Source organism: Carcharodon carcharias (assembly GCF_017639515.1).
Source record: "Carcharodon carcharias isolate sCarCar2 chromosome 29 unlocalized genomic scaffold, sCarCar2.pri SUPER_29_unloc_10, whole genome shotgun sequence".
Taxonomy (NCBI): domain Eukaryota; kingdom Metazoa; phylum Chordata; class Chondrichthyes; order Lamniformes; family Lamnidae; genus Carcharodon; species Carcharodon carcharias.
In genome coordinates, this window is record NW_024470655.1 from 198,503 (window position 1) to 223,966 (window position 25,464).

Here is a 25,464-nt window from a genome sequence, read left to right on the forward strand (position 1 = left end):
GTGAGATGGGCCCTCGTTTCCTGGTCTGACTGTGACATGGGCCCTCGTTTCCGGGTCTGACTGTGACATGGGCTCTCGTTTCCGGGTCTGACTGTGACATGGGCTCTCGTTTCCGGGTGTGACTGTGACATGGGCCTTGTTTCCTGGTCTGACTATGACATGGGCCCTCGTTTCCGGGTCTGACTGTGACATGGGCCCTCGTTTCCTGGTCTGACTGTGACATGGGCCTTCGTTTCCTGGTCTGACTGTGAAGTGGGCCTTCGTTTCCACGTCTGACTGTGACATGGGCCCTCATTTCCCGGTCTGACTGTGACATGGGCCCTCGTTTCCGGGTGTGACTGTCACATGGGCTCTCGTTTCCGGGTCAGACTGTGACATGGGCCCTCATTTCCGGGTGTGACTGTGACATGGGCCCTCGTTTCTGGGTCTGACTGTGACATGGGCCCTCGTTTCCCTGTCTGACTGTGACATGGGCCCTCGTTTCCTGGTCTGACTGTGACGTGGGCCCTCGTTTCCTGGTCTGACTGTGACATGGGCCCTCGTTTCCTGGTCTGACTGTGAGATGCGCCCTCGTTTCCTGGTCTGACTGTGACATGGGCCCTCGTTTCAGTTTGTGACTGGGTCCTGGCCTCTGTTTTCGGAACATTACAGGGGCCTAGGGCCTTGATTCAAGTTGTGATTGGGTCTTGGGGCCTTGGGCAAGGTCTTGGTTCATGATTAGCACCTGGAGCCTAGTTTCAGGTTCTGACTGGGGCCAGGGCCCTGGTTTCGGGTTGTGACTCGGGCCTGGGCCCTGGTTTCGAGTTGCGAATGGGGCCTGGGCCCTGGTTTCGGGTTGTGACTGGGGCCTGGGCCCTGGTTTCAGGCTGTGACTGGGGCCTGGGCCCTGGTTTCGGGTTGTGACTGGAGCTTGTGCCCTGGTTTCGGGTTGTGACTGGAGCCTGGGGCCTGGTTTCGGGTTGTGACTGGAGCCTGGGCCCTGGTTTCGGGTTGTGACTGGGGCCTGGGCTCTGGTTTGGGTTGTGACTCGGGCCTGGGCCCTGGTTTCGGGTTGTGACTGGGGCCTGGGCTCTGGTTTGGGGTTGTGACTGGGGCCTGGGCCCTGGTTTCGGGTTGTGACTGGGGCCTGGGCTCTGGTTTCGGGTTGTGACTGGAGCCTGGGCCCTGGTTTGGGGTTGTGACTGGGGCCTGGGCTCTGGTTTCGGGTTGTGACTGGGGCCTGGGCTCTGGTTTGGGGTTGTGACTGGGGCCTGGGCTCTGGTTTCGGGTTGTGACTGGGGCCTGGGCCCTGTGTTCAGATTGTGACTGGGGCCTGGGCCCTGTGTTCAGATTGTGACTGGGGCCTGGGCTCTGGTTTCGGGTTGTGACTGGGGCCTGGGCTCTGGTTTCGGGTTGTGACTGGGGCCTGGGCCCTGGTTTCGGGTTGTGACTGGGGCCTGGGCCCTGGTTTCGGGTTGTGACTGGGGCCTGGGCTCTGGTTTCGGGTTGTGACTGGGGCCTGGGCCCTGGTTTCGGGTTGTGACTGGGGCCTGGGCCCTGGTTTCGGGTTGTGACTGGGGCCTGGGCTCTGGTTTCGGGTTGTGACTGGGGCCTGGGCTCTGGTTTGGGTTGTGACTCGGGCCTGGGCCCTGGTTTCGGGTTGTGACTGGGGCCTGGGTTCTGGTTTGGGTTGTGACTCGGGCCTGGGCCCTGGTTTCGGGTTGTGACTGGGGCCTGGGTTCTGGTTTGGGGTTGTGACTGGGGCCTGGGCCCTGGTTTCGGGTTGTGACTGGGGCCTGGGCTCTGGTTTCGGGTTGTGACTGGAGCCTGGGCCCTGGTTTCGGGTTGTGACTGGAGCCTGGGCCCTGGTTTGGGGTTGTGACTGGGGCCTGGGCTCTGGTTTCGGGTTGTGACTGGGGCCTGGGCTCTGGTTTGGGGTTGTGACTGGAGCCTGGGCCCTGGTTTCGGGTTGTGACTGGAGCCTGGGCCCTGTGTTCAGATTGTGACTGGGGCCTGGGCCCTGTGTTCAGATTGTGACTGGGGCCTGGGCTCTGGTTTCGGGTTGTGACTGGGGCCTGGGCCCTGGTTTCGGGTTGTGACTGGGGCCTGGGCTCTGGTTTCGGGTTGTGACTGGGGCCTGGGCTCTGGTTTCGGGTTGTGACTGGAGCCTGGGCTCTGGTTTCGGGTTGTGACTGGGGCCTGGGCTCTGGTTTCGGGTTGTGACTGGGGCCTGGGCCCTGTGTTCAGATTGTGACTGGGGCCTGGGCTCTGGTTTCGGGTTGTGACTGGGGCCTGGGCTCTGGTTTCGGGTTGTGACTGGGGCCTGGGCTCTGGTTTCGGGTTGTGACTGGGGCCTGGGCTCTGGTTTGGGGTTGTGACTGGGGCCTGGGCTCTGGTTTCGGGTTGTGACTGGGGCCTGGGCTCTGGTTTCGGGTTGTGACTGGGGCCGGGCCTGTGTTCAGGATTGTGACTGGGGCCTGGGCTCTGGTTTCGGGTTGTGACTGGGGCCTGGGCTCTGGTTTCGGGTTGTGACTGGGGCCTGGGCTCTGGTTTCGGGTTGTGACTGGGGCCTGGGCTCTGGTTTCGGGTTGTGACTGGGGCCTGGGCCCTGGTTTCGGGTTGTGACTGGGGCCTGGGCTCTGGTTTCGGGTTGTGACTGGAGCCTGGACCCTGATTTAGGGTTGTGACTGGAGCCTGAGTCCTGGTTTGGTTTGTGACTGGGGCCTGGGGCCTGGTTATGGGATGTGACTGGGGCCTGGGATTCCCTCACATCCTGTCTGTGCCCATCTGGTACTCACTGCGAGGAAACTCTTCTCTAAGGCCACTCGGACATTGGTCTCGATGCTTGTTCGCTTCTTCCTCTTGCGCCCTCCCAGTCCCTCGATGCCAATCGGGGGGCTGCTCATGGCATTCGGGCTGGGCAGGGTTGCATCTGCAGACAGGTTTTCTAGGAGATAACAGAGAAATATAACAGAGGCGTAAACCCTCAAAACCTTGCACTGTCCCCGACACTCATCTCTCACCCACTCACCCCTCACCCACACGCCTCACTCCCTCACCCACCCCCTCACCCACCCCCTCACCCACCCCCTCACCCACCCCCTCACCCAGCACCCCCTCACCCACCCCCTCACCCAGCACCCCCTCACCCACCCCCTCACCCACCCCCTCGCCCACCCCCTCACCCACCCCCTCACCCACCCCCTCACCCACCCCCTCACCCACCCCCTCACCCACCCCCTCACCCAGCACCCCCTCACCCACCCCCTCACCCACCCCCTCACCCACCCCCTCACCCACCCCCTCACCCAGCACCCCCTCACCCACCCCCTCACCCAGCACCCCCTCACCCACCCCCTCACCCACCCCCTCACCCACCCCCTCGCCCACCCCCTCACCCACCCCCTCACCCACCCCCTCACCCACCCCCTCACCCACCCCCTCACCCACCCCCTCACCCACCCCCTCACCCACCCCCTCACCCACCGAAGCTCTATCACCCAACGCCCACCTCCATCCAAACACTGCTCATCCCCCCAGGAACAGCCCCTCCCCCAGCTCGCTGAGCATCCTGTGGGCTGGTTGCTGGATGGGAATTGGAGGGTGAGAGGTCACATACCAGCATCGTTCAGCCATTTCTCCAGTAAGGGCTTCAGTTTGCACATGTTCTTAAAGCTGAGATTCAAAGCTTCAAAACGGGAGATAGTCGTCTGGCTGAAATCATTCCCGTACAGCTTTCCCATCGCCAGCCCGACGTCACCCTGCAGATAGGGAGCGACAGGCCCTGTTACAGTCTATTACAGCACACCCCGAGTGACAGCTCCCATTACAGCACATCCTGAGGGACAGTTCGCATTACACAGAGGCTCAGCGACAGTTTCTATTACAGCACACCCCGAGTGACATTCTGTATTACAGTATAGCTTGAGTTACAGTCTGTATTACAGTACAGCCTGAGTGACATTCTGTATTACAGTACAGCCTGAGTGACAGTCTGTATTACAGTACAGCCTGAGTTACAGTCTGTATTACAGTACAGCCTGAGTGACAATTTGAATTGCAGCACAGCCTGAGTGACAGTCTGTATTACAGTTCAGCCTGAGTGACAGTCTGTATTACAGCACACGCTGAGTGACACTCTGTATTACAGTACAGCTTGAGTTACAGTCTGTATTACAGTACAGCCTGAGTGACACTCTGTATTACAGTACAGCCTGAGTTACAGTCTGTAGTACAGTACAGCCTGAGTGACATTCTGTATTACAGTACAGCCTGAGTGACACTCTGTATTACAGTACAGCCTGAGTGACACTCTGTATTACAGTACAGCCTGAGTGACAGTCTGTATTACAGTACAGCCTGAGTGACACTCTGTATTACAGTACAGCCTGAGTGACAGTCTGTATTACAGCACAGCCTAAATGACAATCTTGATTAAAGCACACACTGAGTGTGTAACTGACAAAGTTACAGGTCGGACTGACCGTTCCCTGACACAGTTACTGGCCGGACTGACCGTTGCCTGACACAGTTACAGGCCGGACTGACCGTTCCCTGACACAGTTACACGTCGGACTGACCATTCGCAGATACAGATAATTAACCCGGGAAAGTCCATGATTAAATCTGACCTGTACCCGGCTGGTATTAGTAATTTACCCGGGTAAATCCCAGTTTAAATCTGACCTGTACCCGGCTGGTATCAGTAATTTACCCGGGTAAATCCCAGTTTAAATCTGACCTGTACCCGGCTGGTATCAGTAATTTACCCGGGTAAATCCCAGTTTAAATCTGACATGTACCCGGCTGGTATCAATAATTTACCCGGGTAAATCCCAGTTTAAATCTGACCTGTACCCGGCTGGTATCAGTAATTTACCCGGGTAAATCCCAGTTTAAATCTAACCTGTACCCGGCTGGTATCAGTAATTTACCCGGGTAAATCCCAGTTTAAATCTGACATGTACCCGGCTGGTATCAGTAATTTACCCGGGTAAATCCCAGTTTAAATCTGACCTGTACCCGGCTGGTATCAGTAATTTACCCGGGTAAATCCCAGTTTAAATCTGACCTGTACCCGGCCTGTGTCAGTAATTTACCCGGGTAAATCCCAGTTTATATCTGACCTTTTCCCGGCTGGAATCAGTAATTTACCCGGGTAAATCCCAGTTTAAATCTGACCTGTACCCGGCTGGTATCAGTAATTTACCCGGGTATATCCCAGTTTAAATCTGACCTGTACCCGGCCTGTGTCAGTAATTTACCCGGGTAAATCCCATTTTATATCTGACCTTTTCCCGGCTGGAATCAGTAATTTACTCGTGTAAATCCCAGTTTAAATCTGACCTGTACCCAGCTGCTTTCAGTAATTTACCCGGGTAAATCCCAGTTTATATCTGACCTGTACCTGGCTGGTATCAGTAATTTACCCGGGTAAATCCCAGTTTAAATCTGACCTGTACCCGGCTCATATCAGTAATTTACCCGGGTAAATCCCAGTTTAAATCTGACCTGTACCCGGCTGGTATCAGTAATTTACCCGGGTAAATCCCAGTTTAAATCTGACCTGTACCCGGCTGGTATCAGTAATTTACCCGGGTAAATCCAAGTTTAATTCTGACCTGTACCCAGCTGGAATCAGTAATTTACCCGGGTAAATCCCAGTTTAAATCTGACCTGTACCCGGCTGGTATCAGTAATTTACCCGGGTAAATCCCAGTTTAAATCTGACCTGTACCCGGCTGGTATCAGTAATTTACCCGGGTAAATCGCAGTTTAAGTTTGACCTGTACCTGGTTGGTATCAATAATTTACCTGGGAAAATCTCAGTTTAAATCTGACCTGTACCCGGCTGGTATCAGTAATTTACCCGGGCAAATCCCAGTTTAAATCTGACCTGTACTCGGCTGGTATCAGTAATTTACCTGGGTCAATCCCACTTTAAATCTGACCTGTACCCGGCTGGAATCAGTAATTTACCTGGGTAAATCCCAGTTTAAATCTGACCTGTACCCGGCTGGTATCAGTAATTTACCCGGGTAAATCGCAGTTTAAGTTTGACCTGTACCCGGTTGGTATCAATAATTTACCTGGGAAAATCTCAGTTTAAATCTGACCTGTACCCGGCTGGTATCAGTAATTTACCCGGGCAAATCCCAGTTTAAATCTGACCTGTACTCGGCTGGTATCAGTAATTTACCTGGGTCAATCCCAGTTTAAATCTGACCTGTACCCGGCTGGAATCAGTAAATTACCTGGGTAAATCCCAGTTTAAATCTGACCTGTAATTGGCTGGTATCAGTAATTTACCCGGGTAAATCCCAGTTAAAATCTGAACTGTACCCGGCTGGTATCAGTAATTTACCCCGGTAAATCCCAGTTTAAATCTGACCTGTACCCGGCTGGTATCAGTAATTTACCCGGGTAAATCCCAGTTTAAATCTGACCTGTACCCGGCTGGTATCAGTAATTTACCCGGGTAAATCCCAGTTTAAATCTAACCTGTACCCGGCTGGTATCAGTAATTTACCCGGGTAAATCCCAGTTTAAATCTGACCTGTACCCGGCTGGTATCAGCAATTTTCCCGGGTAAATCCCAGTTTAAATCTGACCTGTACCCGGCTGGTATCAGTAATTTACCCGGGTAAATCCCAGTTTAAATCTGACCTGTACCGGCCTGTGTCAGTAATTTACCCGGGTAAATCCCAGTTTATATCTGACCTTTTCCCGGCTGGAATCAGTAATTTACCCGGGTAAATCCCAGTTTAAATCTGACCTGTACCCGGCTGGTATCAGTAATTTACCCGGGTAAATCCCAGTTTAAATCTGACCTGTACCCGGCCTGTGTCAGTAATTTACCCGGGTAAATCCCAGTTTAAATCTGACCTGTACCCGGCTCATATCAGTAATTTACCCGGGTAAATCCCAGTTTAAATCTGACCTGTACCCGGCTGGTATCAGTAATTTACCCGGGTAAATCCCAGTTTATATCTGACCTGTACCCGGCTGGTGTCAGTAATTTACCCGGGTAAATCCAAGTTTAATTCTGACCTGTACCCAGCTGGAATCAGTAATTTACCCGGGTAAATCCCAGTTTAAATCTGACCTTTACCCGGCTGGTATCAGTAATTTACCCGGGTAAATCCCAGTTTAAATCTGACCTGTAGCCGGCTGGTATCAGTAATTTACCCCGGTAAATCCCAGTTTAAATCTGACCTGTACCCGTCTGGTATCAGTAATTTACCTGGGTAAATCCCAGTTTAAATCTGACCTGTACCCGGCTGGTATCAGTAATTTACCCGGGTAAATCCCAGTTTAAATCTGACCTGTACCCGGCTGGTATCAGTAATTTACCCGGGTAAATCCCAGTTTAAATCTGACCTGTACCCGGCTGGTATCAGTAATTTACCCGGGTAAATCCCAGTTTAAATCTGACCTGTACCCGGCTGGTATCAGTATTTTACCCGGGTAAATCCCAGTTTAAATCTGACATGTACCCGGCCGGTATCAGTAATTTACCCGGGTAAATCCCAGTTAAAATCTGAACTGTACCCGGCTGGTATCAGTAATTTACCCCGGTAAATCCCAGTTTAAATCTGACCTGTACCCGGCTGGTATCTGTAATTTACCCGGGTAAATCCCAGTTTAAATCTGACCTGTACCCGGCTGGTATCAGTAATTTACCCGGGTAAATCCCAGTTTAAATCTGACCTGTACCCGGCTGGTATCAGTAATTTACCCGGGTAAATCCCAGTTTAAATCTAACCTGTACCCGGCTGGTATCAGTAATTTACCTGGGTAAATCCCAGTTTAAATCTGACCTGTACCCGGCTGGTATCAGCAATTTTCCCGGGTAAATCCCAGTTTAAATCTGACCTGTACCCGGCTGGTATCAGTAATTTACCCGGGTAAATCCCAGTTTAAATCTGACCTGTACCCGGCCTGTGTCAGTAATTTACCCGGGTAAATCCCAGTTTAAATCTGACCTGTACCCGGCTCATATCAGTAATTTACCCGGGTAAATCCCAGTTTAAATCTGACCTGTACCCGGCTGGTATCAGTAATTTACCCGGGTAAATCCCAGTTTATATCTGACCTGTACCCGGCTGGTGTCAGTAATTTACCCGGGTAAATCCAAGTTTAATTCTGACCTGTACCCAGCTGGAATCAGTAATTTACCCGGGTAAATCCCAGTTTAAATCTGACCTTTACCCGGCTGGTATCAGTAATTTACCCGGGTAAATCCCAGTTTAAATCTGACCTGTACCCCGCTGGTATCAGTAATTTACCCCGGTAAATCCCAGTTTAAATCTGACCTGTACCCGTCTGGTATCAGTAATTTACCTGGGTAAATCCCAGTTTAAATCTGACCTGTACCCGGCTGGTATCAGTAATTTACCCGGGTAAATCCCAGTTTAAATCTGACCTGTACCCGGCTGGTATCAGTAATTTACCCGGGTAAATCCCAGTTTAAATCTAACCTGTACCCGGCTGGTATCAGTAATTTACCCGGGTAAATCCCAGTTTAAATCTGACATGTACCCGGCTGGTATCAGTAATTTACCCGGGTAAATCCCAGTTTAAATCTGACCTGTACCCGGCTGGTATCAGTAATTTACCCGGGTAAATCCCAGTTTAAATCTGACCTGTACCCGGCCTGTGTCAGTAATTTACCCGGGTAAATCCCAGTTTATATCTGACCTTTTCCCGGCTGGTATCAGTAATTTACCCGGGTAAATCCCAGTTTAAATCTGACCTGTACCCGGCTGGTATCAGTAATTTACCCGGGTATATCCCAGTTTAAATCTGACCTGTACCCGGCCTGTGTCAGTAATTTACCCGGGTAAATCCCATTTTATATCTGACCTTTTCCCGGCTGGAATCAGTAATTTACTCGTGTAAATCCCAGTTTAAATCTGACCTGTACCCAGCTGCTTTCAGTAATTTACCCGGGTAAATCCCAGTTTATATCTGACCTGTACCCGGCTGGTATCAGTAATTTACCCCGGTAAATCCCAGTTTAAATCTGACCTGTACCCGTCTGGTATCAGTAATTTACCCGGGTAAATCCCAGTTTAAATCTGACCTGTACCCGTCTGGTATCAGTAATTTACCTGGGTAAATCCCAGTTTAAATCTGACCTGTACCCGGCTGGTATCAGTAATTTACCTGGGTAAATCCCAGTTTAAATCTGACCTGTACCCGGCTGGTATCAGTAATTTACCCGGGTAAATCCCAGTTTAAATCTGACCTTTACCCGTCTGGTATCAATAATTTACCCGGGTAAATCCTAGTTTAAATCTGACCTGTACCTGGCTGGTATCAGTAATTTACCCGGGTATATCCCAGTTTAAATCTGACCTGTACCCGGCTGCTATTGCTTCATTTACCTGGGTAAATCCCAGTTTGATGCGCCTCTGTTTGAAGTTCCGTGCGAATTGTTCCAGTTCTTCCAGATCGCTGGGTTCCTCGGGATGAGTGGGAGCCTCCACACCTTTGGTTGCCTGTGACTGGGGTATACCCTGTAGGGGAGGCTCATGGGCTAGGGACCCAGGGAGACCTGGCCGACTCACTGCCTGAAACACAAGAGTCACAATCACACAATATTAAACACAGTCTCATCATGGAGGCAATCTGCCCTCTCTCTCTTCCCCCCTCTCTCTCTTCGCCCTCTCTCTCTCCCCACTCCCTCCCTCTCTCCCCTCTCTCTTCCCCCCTCTCTCTCTTCCCCCCTCCCTCTCTCCCCTCTCTCTTCCCCCCTCTCTCTCTTCCCCCCTCCCTCTCTCCCCTCTCTCTTCCCCCCTCTCTCTCTTCCCCCTCTCTCTCTTCCCCCCTCCCTCTCTCCCCTCTCTCTCCCCCTCTCTCTCTTCCCCCTCTCTCTCTCCCCTCTCTCTTCCCCCCTCTCTCTCTACTCACCCCTCTCTCTCTTCAACCCCCCTCTCTCTCTTCAACCCCCCTCTCTCTCTTCCGCCCCTCTCTCTCTTCCGCCCCTCTCTCTCTTCCGCCCCTCTCTCTCTTCCGCCCCTCTCTCTCTTCCTCTCTCTCTTCCCCCTCTCCATCTCTCTCTTCCCGTCTCTCTCTCTCTCTCTCTTCCCCCCTCTCTCTCTTCCCCCTCTCTCTCTCCCCTCTCTCTTCCCCCCTCTCTCTCTACCCCCTCTCTCTCTTCCCCCCTCTCTCTCTTCCCCCCTCTCTCTCTTCCCCCCTCTCTCTCTACCCCCTCTCTCTTCCCCCCTCTCTCTCTACCCCCTCTCTCTCTTCCCCCCTCTCTCTCTCCCCACTCCCTCCCTCTCTCCCCTCTCTCTTCCCCCCTCTCTCTCTTCCCCCTCTCTCTCTTTCCCCCTCCCTCTCTCCCTCTCTCTTCCCCCCTCTCTCTCTTCCCCCTCTCTCTCTTCCCCCCTCCCTCTCTCCTCTCCTCTCTTCCCCCCTCTCTCTCTACCCCTCTCTCTCTTCCCCCCTCTCTCTCTTCCCCCCTCCCTCTCTCCCCTCTCTCTTCCCCCCTCTCTCTCTTCCCCCTCTCTCTCTTCCCCCCTCCCTCTCTCCTCTCTCTCTTCCCCCCTCTCTCTCTACCCCTCTCTCTCTCCCGTTCTCTCTGTCCCCCTTTCTCTCTCCCCCTCTCTCTTCCCCCTCTCTCTCTACCCCCTCTCTCTCTTCCCCCTCTCTCTCTCCCCACTCCCTCCCTCTCTCCCCTCTCTCTTCCCCCCTCTCTCTCTTCCCCCTCTCTCTCTCCCCCCTCCCTCTCTCCCCTCTCTCTTCCCCCCTCTCTCTCTTCCCCCCTCTCTCTCTCCTCTCTCTCTTCCCCCCTCTCTCTCTTCCCCCCTCTCTCTCTTCCCCCACTCTCTCTTCCCCCCTCTCTCTCTTCCCCCCTCTCTCTCTCCCCTCTCTCTTCCCCCCTCTCTCTCTTCCCCCCTCTCTCTCTCCCCACTCCCTCCCTCTCTCCCCTCTCTCTTCCCCCCTCTCTCTCTTCCCCCTCTCTCTCTTCCCCCCTCTCTCTCTTCCCCCCTCTCTCTCTTCCCCCCTCTCTCTCTTCCCCCTGTCTCTGTTCCCCCCTCTCTATCTTCCCCCCTCTCTCTCTTCCACCTCTCTCTCTTCCCCCCTCTCTCTCTTCCCCCTCTCTCTCTTCCGCCTCTCTCTCTTCCGCCTCTCTCTCTTCCGCCTCTCTCTCTTCCCCCTCTCTCTCTTCCGCCCCTCTCTCTCTTCCACCTCTCTCTCTTCCACCTCTCTCTCTTCCCCCTCTCTCTCATCCGCCTCTCTCTCTTCCCCCCTCTCTCTCATCCGCCTCTCTCTCTTCCCTCTCTCCCTCTCTCCCTTCCCTCTTCCCTCTCTCTCTCCCCATTCCCTCCCTCTCTCCCCTCTCTCTCTTCCCCCCTCTCTCACTTCATCCCTCTTTCCCTCTCTCCCCTCCCTCTTCCCTCTCTCTCTCTCCCGTCTCTCTTCTCCCTCTCTCTTCACCCCCTCTCTCTCCTCTCTCCCCTCCCTCTCTCTCTTCCCTCTTTCTCTCCCCTCCCTCTCTCCCCTCCCTCTTCTCTCTCTCACCCCTCCCTTTCTCCTCTCCTCTTCTCTCCGCCTCCTCTCTCCCTACCTCCTCTCTCTCTCGCCCTCCCCTCCCTCTCTTCCCCTCCCCTCTCTCACATACCCTTGCTCATCTTTCTCTCCTGCCCCTCTCTCTCTCTCTCTCTCTCACATGCTCTCCCCCTCTCTCTTTCCCCCTCTCTCCCTCATTTTTTAATTCATTCACGGGATGTAGGTATCACTGGCTGGGCCCAGCATTTATTGCCCATCCCTAATTGCCCCTTGAGAAGGTGGTGGTGAGCTGCCTTCTTGAGCCGCTGCAGTCCATGTGGTGTAGGTACACCCACAGTGCTGTTAGGGAGGGAGTTCCAGGATTTTGTCTGTGTGGTGTAGGTACACCCACAGTGCTGTTAGGGAGGGAGTTCCAGGATTTTGTCCGTGTGGTGTAGTTACACCCACAGCGCTGATAGGGAGGGAGTTCCAGGATTTTGTCCCTGTGGTGTAGGTACACCCACAGTGCTGTTAGGGAGGGAGTTCCAGGATTTTGTCCGTGTGGTGTAGGTACATCCACAGTGCTGTTAGGGAGGGAGTTCCAGGATTTTGTCCGTGTGGTGTAGGTACATCCACAGTGCTGTTAGGGAGGGAGTTCCAGGATTTTGTCCGTGTGGTGTAGGTACACCCACAGCGCTGTTAGGGAGGGAGTTCCAGGATTTTGTCCGTGTGGTGTAGGTACATCCACAGTGCTGTTAGGGAGGGAGTTCCAGGATTTTGACCCAGCGACAGTGAAAGAACGGCCGATATATTTCCAAGTCAGGATGGTGAGTGACTTGGAGGGGAACTTCCAGGTGCTGGAGTTCCCCATGTGTCTGCTGCCCTTGTCCTTCTAGATGGTAGTGGTCGTGGGTTTGGAAGGTGCTGTCTAAGGAGCCTTGGTGAGTTCCTGCAGTGCATCTTGTAGATGGTACACACTGCTGCTACTGTGCGTCGGTGGTGGAGGGAGTGAATGTTTGTGGATGTGGTGCCAATCAAGTGGGGCTGCTTTGTCCTGGATGGTGTCGAGCTTCTTGAGTATTGTGGGAGCTGCACTCATCCAGGCAAGTGCAGAGTATTCCATCACACTCCTGACTTGTGCCTTGTAGATGGTGGACCGGCTTTGGGGAGTCAGGGGGTGAGTTACTCAACGCAGGATTCCCAGCCTCTGACCTGCTCTTGTAGCCACAGTATTTATATGGCTAGTCCAGTTCAGTTTCTGGTCAATGGTAACCCCCAGGATGTTGATAGTGGGGGATTCAGTGATGGTAATGTCATTGAATGTCAAGGGGTGATGGTTCGATTCTCTCTTGTTGGAGATGGTCATTTCCTGACACTTGTGTGGTGTGAATGTTACTTGCCACTTGTCAGCTCAAGCCTGGATATTGTCCAGGTCTTGCTGCATTTGGACATGGACTGCTTCAGTATCTGAGGAGTCGTGAATGGTGCTGAACATTGTGCAATCATCAGCGAATATCCCCACTTCTGACCTTATGATGGAAGGAAGGTCATTGATGAAGCAGCCGAAGATGGTTGGGCCAAGGACACTACCCTGAGGAACTCCTGCAGTGATGTCCTGGAGCTGAGATGACTGACCTCCAACAATCACAACCATCTTCCTTTGTGCTGGGTATGACTCCAACCAGTGGAGAGTTTCCCCCCTGATTCCCATTGACTCCAGTTTTGCTGGGGCTCCTTGATACCACACTCGGTCAAATGCTGCCTTGATGTCAAGGACAGTCACTCTCACCTCACCTCAGGAGTTCAGCTCTTTTGACCATGTTTGAACCAAGGCTGCAATGAGGTCAGGGGCTGAGTGATCCTGGCAGAACCCAAACTGGGCATCAGTGAGCAGGTTATTGCTAAGCAAATGCCACTTGGTAACACTGTTGATGACCCCTTCCATTACTTTACTGATGATGGAGAGTAGACTGATGGGGCAGTAATTGGCCGGGTTGGATTTGTCCTGCTTTTTGTGTACAGGACATACCTGGGCAATTTTCCATATTGCTGGGTAGATGCCAGTGTTGTAACTGTACTGGAACAGCTTGGCTAGGGGTGAGGCAAGTTCTAGGACACAAGTCTTCAGTACTATTGCTGGAATATTGTCAGGGCCCATAGTCTTTGCAGTGTCCAGTGCCTTCAGCTGTTTCTTGATATCACGTGGAGTGAATTGAATTGGCTGAAGACTGGCATCTGTGATGCTGGGGACCTCCAGAGGCTGAGATGGACCATCCACTCAGCACTTCTGGCTGAAGATTGTAGCGAATGCTTCAGCCTTATCTTTTGCACTGATGTGCTGGGCTCCTCCATCATTGAGGATGGGGATATTTGTGGAGCCTCCTCCTCCAGTGAGTTGTTTAATTGTCCACCACCATTCACAACTGGATGCGGCAGGACTGTGGAGCTTAGATCTGATCTGTTGCTAATGGAATCGCTTATCTCTGACTGTCACTTGCTGCTTATGCTGTTTGACACACAAGTAGTCCTGTGTTATAGCTTCACCAGATTGACACCTCATTTTTAGGTATACCTGGTGCTGCTCCTGACATGCCCTCCTGCACTCTTCATTGAACCAGGGTTGATCCCCTGGCCTGATGGTAATGGTAGAGAGGGGGATATGCTGGGCCATGAGGTTACAGATTGTGTTCGAGTACAATTCTGCTGCTGCTGATGGCCCACAGCACCTCATGGATGCCCACTCTTGAGTTGCTAGATCTGTTTGAAATCTATCCCATTTAGCACGGTGATAGTGCCACACAACACGATGGGGGTATCCTCAATGTGAAGGTGGGACTTTATCTCCACAGTGACTGTGTGGTGGTCACTCCTACCGATACTGTCATGGACAGATCCATCTGTGACAGGCAGGTTGGTGAGGATGAGGTCAAGTATGTTTTTCCCTCTTGTTGGTTCCCTCACCACCTGTCCCAGACCCAGTCTAGCAGCAATGTCCTATAGGACTCGGCCAGCTCGGTCAGTAGTGGAGCTACCGAGACACTCTTGGTGATGGACATTGAAGTCCCCACCCAGAGTACATTCTGCACCCTCAGTGCTTCCTCCAAGTGATGTTCAACATGGAGGAAGCACTGATTCATCAGCTGAGGGAGGGTGGGACGTGGTCATCAGCAGGAGGTTTCCTTACCCATGTTTGACCTGATGAGAATTCCTGGGGTCCGGAGTGGATGTTGAGGACTCTCCTGACTGTATGTCACTGTGTCACCATCTCTGCTGAGTCTGTCCTGCTGGTGGGACAGGACATCCCCAGGGATGGTGATGAGGGTGTCTGGGACATTGTCTGTAAGGGATGATTCCGTGAGGATGACTGTGTTGGGCTGTTTCTTGACTAGTCTGTGAGACAGCTCTCCCAATTCTGCCACTAGCCCCCAGATGTTAGTAAGGAGGACAGTGCAGGCTCGACAGGACTGAGTTTGCCAATGTCGTTTTCAGTGCCCAGATCAATGCCGGGTGGTCTGTCCAGTTTCATTTGTTTAGTCATTTGTTACAACTGAGTGGTTCCTAGGGCATTTCAGATGGCATTGCTGTGGGTCTGGAGTCACCTGTAGGCCAGACTGGGTAAGGATGACAGATTTCCCTCCCTAAAGGGCATTAGCGACCCAGATGGGGTTTTACAACAATCGATGATAGTTTCCTGGCCATCTGCTGTGGTGAGATTCGAACCCGGGTTCCCACAGCATTACCCTGGGTCTCAGGATTACTAGTCCAGTGACAATACCACTACACCATCACCTCCCCTCATGTCCTCCACCCCACTCTCTCTCTCTCACAAACTCTCCCCCTCTCTCCCACCTCCCCACTTTCTTTCCCCGTCTCATTCTCCCTCTCATGTCCTCTCTCCCTCTCCCTCTCTTCCCACCTTCCTCCACTCTCTCTCTCCTCCTTCCCTTCCCCCTCTCTCTCACTCTCCTCTTCTCGCTCTCTCTCTCTCTCTCATCCATGTCCCCTCCTCTGCCCTCTCCTCTGCCCTCTCCTCTCTCTGCCTTGCCTTGCCTCAGTCTCTCCCTCCTCCATTCCTGTCTGTTTTCAGTCTATGAAGATGAACAGGGTCAGAGTCAATGCTGATGTTCCTCATGAGCTCCTCTTCAGTCAGGCTCATCTCCCCCTATCCTTTCTCCCTTTGGACTGATCCAGTTTCACCTTCATACATCAACACGATTTATCTCAGCCCCTCCTCATGGTCACAGACTCCCAATGCTCACCACTCTCCAGGTAAAGACATTTCTACTGAGTTCCCTGTTGGATTTACTAGTAACTGTCTGATCACTGAAAGCAGAGAGACGTTGTTGAACATTCCACCTCTCACTCATAAGGACAGAAGGGCAAGAATCCTGAATCTCAAAGAGTACAACATTTTATACTGCATAACAACACACTCACTCTCTCACAAACACACAATCTCACACGCACACACACACACAATCACACACACACTCTCTCACAAACATACACACTCACACACACACACACACACAATCACACACACACACAATCACACACACACTCACTCTCTCACAAACACACTCTCACATGCACACACTCTCACATGCACACACACACACACACTCTCTCACAAACATACACACACACACACACACACACACACACACAATCACACGCACACACACACACACACACACAATCACACGCACACACAATCACACACACACACACACAATCACACACACACAATCACACACACACTCACTCTCTCACAAACACACTCTCACATGCACACACTCTCACATGCACACACACACACACTCACTCTCTCACAAACACAAACTCTCACACGCACACACACAATCACACACACACACTCACTCTCTCACAAATACAAACTCACACACACACGCACTCTCTCACAAACACACACTCTCACACGCACACACAATCACACATTTACACACACACTCACTCTCTCACAAACACTCTCACATGCACACATAAACACACACATACTCACTCTCTCTCACAAACACACTCTCACATGCAAACACACACAATCACACATAAACACACACACTCACAAACACTCTCACATGCACACATAAACACACACACACTCACTCTCTCTCACAAACACACTCTCACACGCACACACAATCACACATTTACACATACACTCACTCTCTCACAAACATACACTCTCACACGCACACATACACACACACAATCACACATTTACACACACACACATACACACACACAATCACACATTTACACACACACACACACTCTCACACAAACACACACTCACACAAACACACACTCACACAAACACACACTCACACACACAATCTCTCACACACACAGGCACAATCTCTCACACTCACAGGCACAATCTCTCACACTCACAGGCACACATACTCTCACACTCACAGGCACACACACTCTCACACACACACACGTACCTACCCACACACACACACACACCCTGTCACACTCAGGTGCACACACATGCACGTACACACTCTCTCTCACACTCACACTCACAGACACACACACACACAGTCACTCATACAGACACATCCACCCATACACACACTCACACTTACAGACACACACAATCTCACTCACATGCACACGCATGCACACAACACACACACACTCTCTCTCACACTCACAGACACAGACATACACTCACTCTCACACTCAGACACGGGCTCGTGCGCACACACACACACGCTTTCTCCCACACTCTCACACACACACACACACACAATCACACACACACTCACTCTCTCACAAACACACTCTCACATGCACACACTCTCACATGCACACACTCACACACACACTCTCTCACAAACATACACACACAATCACACGCACACACAATCACACACACACACAATCACACACACACTCACTCTCTCACAAACACACTCTCACATGCACACACTCTCACATGCACACACACACACACTCACTCTCTCACAAACACAAACTCTCACACGCACACACACACAATCACACACACACACTCACTCTCTCACAAATACAAACTCACACACACACGCACTCTCTCACAAACACACACTCTCACACGCACACACAATCACACATTTACACACACACTCACTCTCTCACAAACACTCTCACATGCACACACACATACACACCCTCACACACACTCCCATACTTACACACACACATGCACGTACACACACACTCCCACACTTACACACACACATGCACGTACACACACACTCCCACACTTACACACACACTTGCACGTACACACACACTCCCACGCTTACACACACACATGCATGTACACACACACTCCCACACTTATACACACACATGCACGTACACACACACTCCCACACTTACACACACACACACTCCCACACACACTCCCACACTTACACGCACATACACACACACTCCCACACTTACACACACACTCCCACACTTACACACACACACTCCCACACTTACACACTCCCACACTTACACACACACACTCCCACACACACTCCCACACACACTCCCACACTTACACACACACACTCCCACACTTACACACACACACTCCCACACTTACACACTCCCACACTTACACACACACACACTCCCACACTTACACACACACACCTGTAATTTGCAACTAGAAAGAATATGTCCACACATTAAGCCTTTTTCAACTGAACAAAAGCTCTGGGCACCACCATTCTCCTGGTTCGATCCCCACGGCAATGCCGTGACCAATCAATGTCAACTTGCTTGGTTTGAATTTAAACAAAAGCTTGGCAGTTAACTGTTCTCTGGTGCATTCTCCATGGTGATGCCTCTACCAACCCCAGTCCACTTGTCAGCCAATCAACACCCTTTTCTCGGGCAGCATAAATTGTTGTTCTCTTTATCGTTGGGTATTCTTGTGATTGTGTCCTGATGAGTGCAGGATGAAAAGCTTCAACATGTCCCTTTTTCCCAGCAATACACAGGTTCTGTATTGAGAAGTGACTAACTTGGCCCCTAGGTTTGGTCTTGCCCACAGTGGAAACGCCTTCTCAACCATTAGCCGCCCTATCAAATCCCTCCAGAATTCCACAACTGCTTTCAGGCCATCCCTCAGCTTTCTCCTTCTGACAAGGAAAGACCCCCACCCTGTTCAGCCTTTCCTGATAACTATAAACTCCCAGTTCCCAGTATGGCATCCTCCAAGGAGCTTGAAGTTGTGCATCCCATTCCCGGGTCCAAAATAGTGGAACCCCACTTCCCTCCTTTGCGTACTCGGGGTATCTACGCTTATCACCATCCTCTGGGTCTTCTATCCTGTAGCTAGCGATCCATCCTGCTGCTTGTTCCCCCCGCTTCACTGGCTCTGACCTGACCCATTCGTCTACCTCACAAAAAGGCCTTTTGAAAATCCAGATACAGTACATCTCCAACATTCCCCTTGTCGACCCTCCCTGCTGCATCTTCCAAGGTTTCAGTGTGGCCGGCCAAGAATGGCCCTTCCATTCTGAAGTCTGTGCTGATGACTCATTATTGCATTTTCAGTTTGTAGATGGTTTCCTATCACACACGTTCGATGAAGCACTCCCCTGTCTATCCTCCCATGGATGTTAAGATGTTTGGTCTAAATTTCCAAGGATTTGTTTTATCTCTTCTTTGTAACTGTTGCCTACCTATCCCCTGATACTCTTCTCCTTTCTAATGGATGTTTGTACATGAGTAATGTTGCCTCTGCTGTCTGTTATCCAATGTTTTAACAGGGTCTTGATGCAATCTATCTGGACCAGGATTTTATCCTTCCTCGTTTATCAACTAACTCCCCATTTTCCACAGCTCATTTTTTAGCACCTCTTCTTACCATCACATCCACCCTCATAACTACAGGACTGTCACAATGATTCCCTCCTTCTGCTACTGGGGGTAATCGGGTGTATGTCATGGTGACCCTGTCACTCCCCTGATTGTCTTCTGTTATTTCGGTCTCTTCCTTTATGGCGCTCATTAAAATCATAAGAAATAGGAGCAGGAGGAGGCCATTCGGCACCTCGAGCCTCCTCCCACATTCACTGAGATCGTGGCTGATCTGACTGTGACCTTAACCCCATTTTCCTGTCTGTCCCCCCATAACCCTCGACTCCCTTGTTAATCAGAAATCTGTCTAACTCGCCCTTGACCATATTCAGTGACCCAGCCCCCACTGCTCTCTGGGGAGGAGAGTTCCACAGACCAATGACTCCCTGAGAGATCAAATTCCCCCTCATCTCCGTCTTAAACAGGAGACCCCTTACTTTGGAACTGCCCCCTCCTCGTTCTGGAAATCCCCCCACCAGGAGAAACATCCACAAGTCAAGTGAAGCTTCTCTGAACTCTTTCCAATGCAAGTCTATCATTGACCAGAAACTGAACTGGACCAGCCATATAAATACTGTGGTTACAAGAGCAGGTCAGAGGCTGGGAATCCTGCGGTGAGTAACTCACCTCCTGACTCCCCCAAAGCCTGTCCACCATCTACAAGGCACAAGTCAGGAGTGTGAGGGAATACTCCCCACTTGCCTGGACGAGTGCAGCTCCCACAACTCTCAAGAAGCTCGACACCATCCAGGACAAAGCAGCCCCGCTTGATCAGCACCACATCCACAAACATTCACTCCCTCCACCACCGACGCACAGTAGCAGCAGTGTGTGTACCATCTACAAGATGCACTGCAGGAACTCAACAAGGCTGCTTAGACAGCACCTTCCAAACCCACGACCACTACCATCTAGAAGGACAAGGGCAGCAGACACATGGGAACTCCACCACCTGGAAGTTCCCCTCCAAGTCACTCACCATCCTGACTTGGAAATATATCGGCCGTTCTTTCACTGTCGCTGGGTCAAAATCCTGGAACTCCCTCCCTAACAGCACTGTGGGTGTACCTACACCACAGGGACAAAATACTGGAACTCCCTCCCTAACAGCATTGTGGGTGTACCTACACCACACGGGTCAAAATCCTGGAACTCCCTCCCTAACAGCGCCGTGGGTGTACCTACACCACACGGACAAAATCCTGGAAATCCCTCCCTAACAGCACTGTGGGTGTACCTACACCACACGGACAAAATCCTGGAAATCCCTCCCTAACAGCACTGTGGATGTACCTACACCACATGGACAAAATCCTGGAACTCCCTCCCTAACAGTACTGTGGGTGTACCTACACCACACGGACAAAATCCTGGAAATCCCTCCCTAACAGCACTGTGGGTGTACCTACACCACAGGGACAAAATCCTGGAACTCCCTCCCTAACAGCACTGTGGGTGTACCTACACCACATGGACAAAATCCTGGAACTCCCTCCCTAACAGCACTGTGGGTTTATCTCCACCACACGGACAAAACCCTGGAACTCCCTCCCTAACAGCACTGTGGGTTTACCTACACCACACGGACAAAACCCTGGAACTCCCTCCCTAACAGCACAGTGGGTGTACCTACACCACATGGACAAAATCCTGGAACTCCCTCCCTAACAGCACTGTGGGTGTACCTACACCACATGGACAAAATCCTGGAACTCCCTCCCTAACAGCGCTGTGGGTGTTACCTACACCACAGGGACAAAATCCTGGTACTCCCTCCCTAACAGCGCTGTGGGTGTACCTACATCACAGGGACAAAATCCTGGAACTCCCTCCCTAACAGCGCTGTGGGTGTACCTACATAACAGGGACAAAATCCTGGAACTCCCTCCCTAACAGCACTGTGGGTGTACCTACACCACACGGACAAAATCCTGGAACTCCCTCCCTAACAGCACTGTGGGTTTACCTACACCACATGGACAAAACCCTGGAACTCCCTCCCTAACAGCACTGTGGGTGTACCTACACCCCATGGGCTGCAGCGGCTCAAGAAGGCAGCTCACCACCACCTTCTCAAGGGGCAATTAGGGATGGGCAGTAAATGCTGGGCCCAGCCAGCGAAACCCACAACCCTTAAATGAATAAAAAGACCATCCTGGGGTGGGACTTGTGCCCAGAGATTCTAGCTCAGAGGCAAGCACATTAATCCACAAGACCTCATGTGAGAAAGAATGGAGGGATAGACTAGGGGTCTAGAAGCCAGTAAGTTTGAGGTCGCTCTTATTGGAAACCGTTATCAGGGACAAGGTAGACTTTCATTTGGAAGGGCAATGGTTTAATCAAGGATAGTCAACAAGAAGCTTCTTCAAGGCAAACTCTGTCTGACTGAATTCTTTGGTGAGATAAAGCAGAAGGTTAATCACGGTAATGTGCTAGATAGAACCTGGAATGGTTACAGCATGGAATGAGGCCATTCAGCGCATCAACGCCATGCTAGCTCTGTTACAGCAATTCTCACTCCCTTGCCCTTTTCAAGTGAACTTATCCCCTTCAGATCATTCTCCAATCCCTCCTGAAAGCCTCGATCGAACCTGCCTCCCCCACACTCTCAGGCAGCGCATTCCAGACCCTAACCACTCGCAGGGTGAAAAAGTTTCTCCTCCTGTCTCCATTGCTTCTTTTACCAATCGCCTCAAATCAGTGTCCCTCTGCTTCTCGATCCTTCCACCAATGGGAACAGTTTCTCCCTATCTACTCTGTCCAGACATCCTCATGATTTTGAACACCTCAATCAAATCTCCTCTCAACCTTCTCTTTCCGAGGAGAACAGTTCCAGCTTCTCCAATCTATCCACAGAACTGGTAACCCTCATCCCTGGAACCATTCTCGGGAATCTTTTCCGCACTCTCTCTAACGCCTTCACATCCTTCCTAACGTGCGGAGCCCAGAACTGTGCACAATACTCCAGCTGAGGCCAAACTAGTGTCTTATACAAGTTTAACATAAACCTCCTGGCTCGTGTACTGTATTAATAAGGCCTTGGATACTATCTGCTTTATTAACCGCTCTCTGTGTCCCTGATAACACGGGCAGGGAGCGTGTGTACATTCCAACACAGGCAGGGAGCGCGTGTACATCCCAACACAGGCAGGGAGCGTGTGTACAGCCCAACACAGGCAGGGAGCGCGTGTACAGCCTAACACAGGCAGGGAGCGTGTGTACATCCCAACACAGGCAGGGAGCGCGTGTACAGCCTAACACAGGCAGGGAGCGTGTGTACATCCCAACACAGCCAGGGAGTGTGTGTACATCCCAACACAGCCAGGGAGCGTGTGTACAGCCTAACACAGGCAGGGAGTGTGTGTACATCCCAACACAGGCAGGGAGCGCGTGTACATCCCAACACAGGCAGGGAGCGTGTGTACAGCCCAACACAGGCAGGGAGCGTGTGTACATCCCAACACAGGCAGGGAGCGTGTGTACATCCTAACACAGCCAGGGAGCGCGTGTACAGCCTAACACAGGCAGGGAGTGTGTGTACATCCCAACACAGGCAGGGAGCGCGTGTACAGCCCAACACAGGCAGGGAACGCGTGTACAGCCTAACACAGGCAGGGAACGCGTGTACAGCCTAACACAGGCAGGGAACGCGTGTACAGCCTAACACAGGCAGGGAATGCGTGTACAGCCTAACACAGGCAGGGCGCACGTATAGCCTAACACAGGCAGAGTGTGTGCGTTCAGTCTAACACAGGCAGGGAGTGAGTGTATGGCCTATGGAATCTCCAGTTGAAGCTCCCGAGGGGATCTCTGTCTTTTCCCGGTCAGTTATAGTGATCGCCCCCAGCAAAATGGCTCACCTGTGCAGCGAGCCCCAGGCGAGGTTGAGCCTGCAGGAGTGCTCCTTGACTTTGCTGAGGTAGCTGTAGAAGATTTGGTGTCGAGAGTAGACCTGTAAATAAGAATGGCACATTAGTCTGATCAGAACGTCAGAGCCCAGGGGTGAAGAGATACAGAGTAAAGCTCCCTCTACACCATCCCCATCAAACACTCCCAGGACAGGTACAGCACGGGGTTAGATGCAGATGTAATGCTGCACTAGCCCAGCTGCTATGTGTCGAGTGTGGTAGCGGTTCCTCTTATCTCCCCATCCCAGCATTCGGAGGGAGCTGTGCCATTCTCCTACCTTGCTGTCCTTGCTGGGCCTGTGGCAAGAGGAACTGTGCAGGTCCTTGAAGGTTGGCAGCAAGGTGATGCCCAGGGACAAGTACCAGCTGCTGAAGCTGGAGTAACTGCTGAAGGTCCTAAACACAAAGAGCAGTTTGTTAGTCACATCCTGTCAGCATTTCCAAGATATCAGAGCTTTGTGAGGCTGATGAGCAGTGAGCCAATCCCACTGTCCTGTATCTCGGGCTGTGAAAACCTGTGTGTAGATAAGTGTGTCAGTGTGTGTAAGCGCAGCACGGTGTGGCTGAGGCTGTTTGAACCCATGGTGGTGAATGTACAGGTGAAGATGTTTGTGTTGTGCAACTTGGCATTCGAGTGAATCAGCTGGTGTGTTTGAGTATGTAAGTCAGTGTGCGAGTGTGTGTCAATGTGTGTGTGTCAGTGTGTGTGAGTCAGTGTGTGTGAGTCAGTGTGTGAGAGAGTCAGTGTGTGAGAGAGTCAGTGTGTGAGAGAGTCAGTGTGTGAGTGTGTGTCAGTGTGTGTGAGTCAGTGTGTGTGTGCCAGTGTGTGTGAGTCAGTGTGTGAGTGTGTGTCAGTGTGTGTGAGTCAGTGTGTGAGTGTGTGTCAGTGTGTGTGAGTCAGTGGGTGTGAGTCAGTGTGTGTGAGTCAGTGTGTGAGTGTGTGTCAGTGTGTGTGAGTCAGTGTGTGAGTGTGTGTCAGTGTTGAGCGTGTGTCAGTGTGTGACCGTGAGTGTGTGAGTCAGTGTGTGAGAGAGTCAGTGTGTGAGAGAGTCAGTGTGTGAGAGAGTCAGTGTGTGAGAGAGTCAGTGTATGAGTGTGTGTCAGTGTTGAGCGTGAGTCAGTGTGTGAGCATGAGTCAGTGTGTGAGCATGTGTCAGTGTGTGACCGTGAGTGTGTGAGTCAGTGTGTGTGTGTGAATGTGTGAGTGTCAGTCTGTGAGAGTGTGTGTGAGTATGTCAGTGTGTGTCAGTGTGTGAGTACTTCAGTGTGTGAGTGCGTGTCTGTGAGTGTGTGAGTCAGTGAGTCAGTGTGTGAGCATGTGTGTGTCAGTCTGTGAGTGTGTGTGAGTATGTCAGTGTGTGAGTGTGTGTGTGTGTGTCAGTGGGTCAGTGTATGTTTGTCAGTCTGTGAGTGTGTGTGTGAGAGTATGTCAGTGTGTGAATGTGTGTGTGTGTGTGTGTGTGTGTGTGTGTGTGAGTGTGTGTGTGTAAGTGAGTGTGTGTCAGTGTGTGAGTGTGTGTCAGTGTGTGAGTGTGTGTAAGTGAGTGTGTGTCAGTGTGTGAGTGTGTGTGAGTGTGTGAGTGTGTGTCAGTGTGTGAGTGTGTGTAAGTGAGTGTGTGTCAGTGTGTGAGTGTCAGTGTGTGAGTGTGTGTCAGTGTGTGTCAGTGTGTGTGTGTGTGTGTCAGTGTGTGTGTGTGTCAGTGTGTGAGGGTGTGTAAGTGAGTGTGTGTAAGTGAGTGTGTGTAAGTGAGTGTGTGTAAGTGTGTGAGTGTGTGTCAGTGTGTGAGTGTGTGTAAGTGAGTGTGTGTCAGTGTGTGAGTGTGTGTGAGTGTGTGAGTGTGTCTCAGTGTGTGAGTGTGTGAGTGTGTGTCAGTGTGTGAGTGTGTGTAAGTGAGTGTGTGTCAGTGTGTGAGTGTCAGTGTGTGAGTGTGTGTCAGTGTGTGTAAGTGAGTGTGTGTCAGTGTGTGAGTGTCAGTGTGTGAGTGTGTGTCAGTGTGTGTCAGTGTGTGTGTGTGTGTGTCAGTGTGTGTGTGTGTCAGTGTGTGTGTGAGTGTGTGTGTGTCTGTGTCAGTGTGTGTGTCAGTGTGTGAGTGTGTGTCAGTGTGTGAGTGTGTGTCAGTGTGTGAGTGTGTGTGAGTGTGTGTCAGAGTGTTAGTGTGTGTGTGTGTGAGTGTGTGTCAGTGTGTGAGTGTGTGTCAGTGTG

General features: G+C 51.6%; 1 protein-coding gene across 1 annotated transcript in view; it reads right to left on the minus strand.

Moving 5' to 3' along the window:
- The window catches only part of LOC121273992 (POU domain, class 2, transcription factor 2-like), a 507,999-nt gene that overhangs the window by 133,229 nt on the left and 349,306 nt on the right, over positions 1 to 25,464 (minus strand). The window contains exons 6-10 of the mRNA XM_041181124.1: positions 23,540 to 23,657; positions 23,214 to 23,305; positions 9,369 to 9,554; positions 3,599 to 3,740; positions 2,778 to 2,926 (exon numbers count right to left, since the gene is read on the minus strand). Coding sequence (XP_041037058.1) covers positions 2,778 to 2,926; positions 3,599 to 3,740; positions 9,369 to 9,554; positions 23,214 to 23,305; positions 23,540 to 23,657 — 687 coding nt within the window. The remainder of the gene's footprint in view (positions 1 to 2,777; positions 2,927 to 3,598; positions 3,741 to 9,368; positions 9,555 to 23,213; positions 23,306 to 23,539; positions 23,658 to 25,464) is intronic.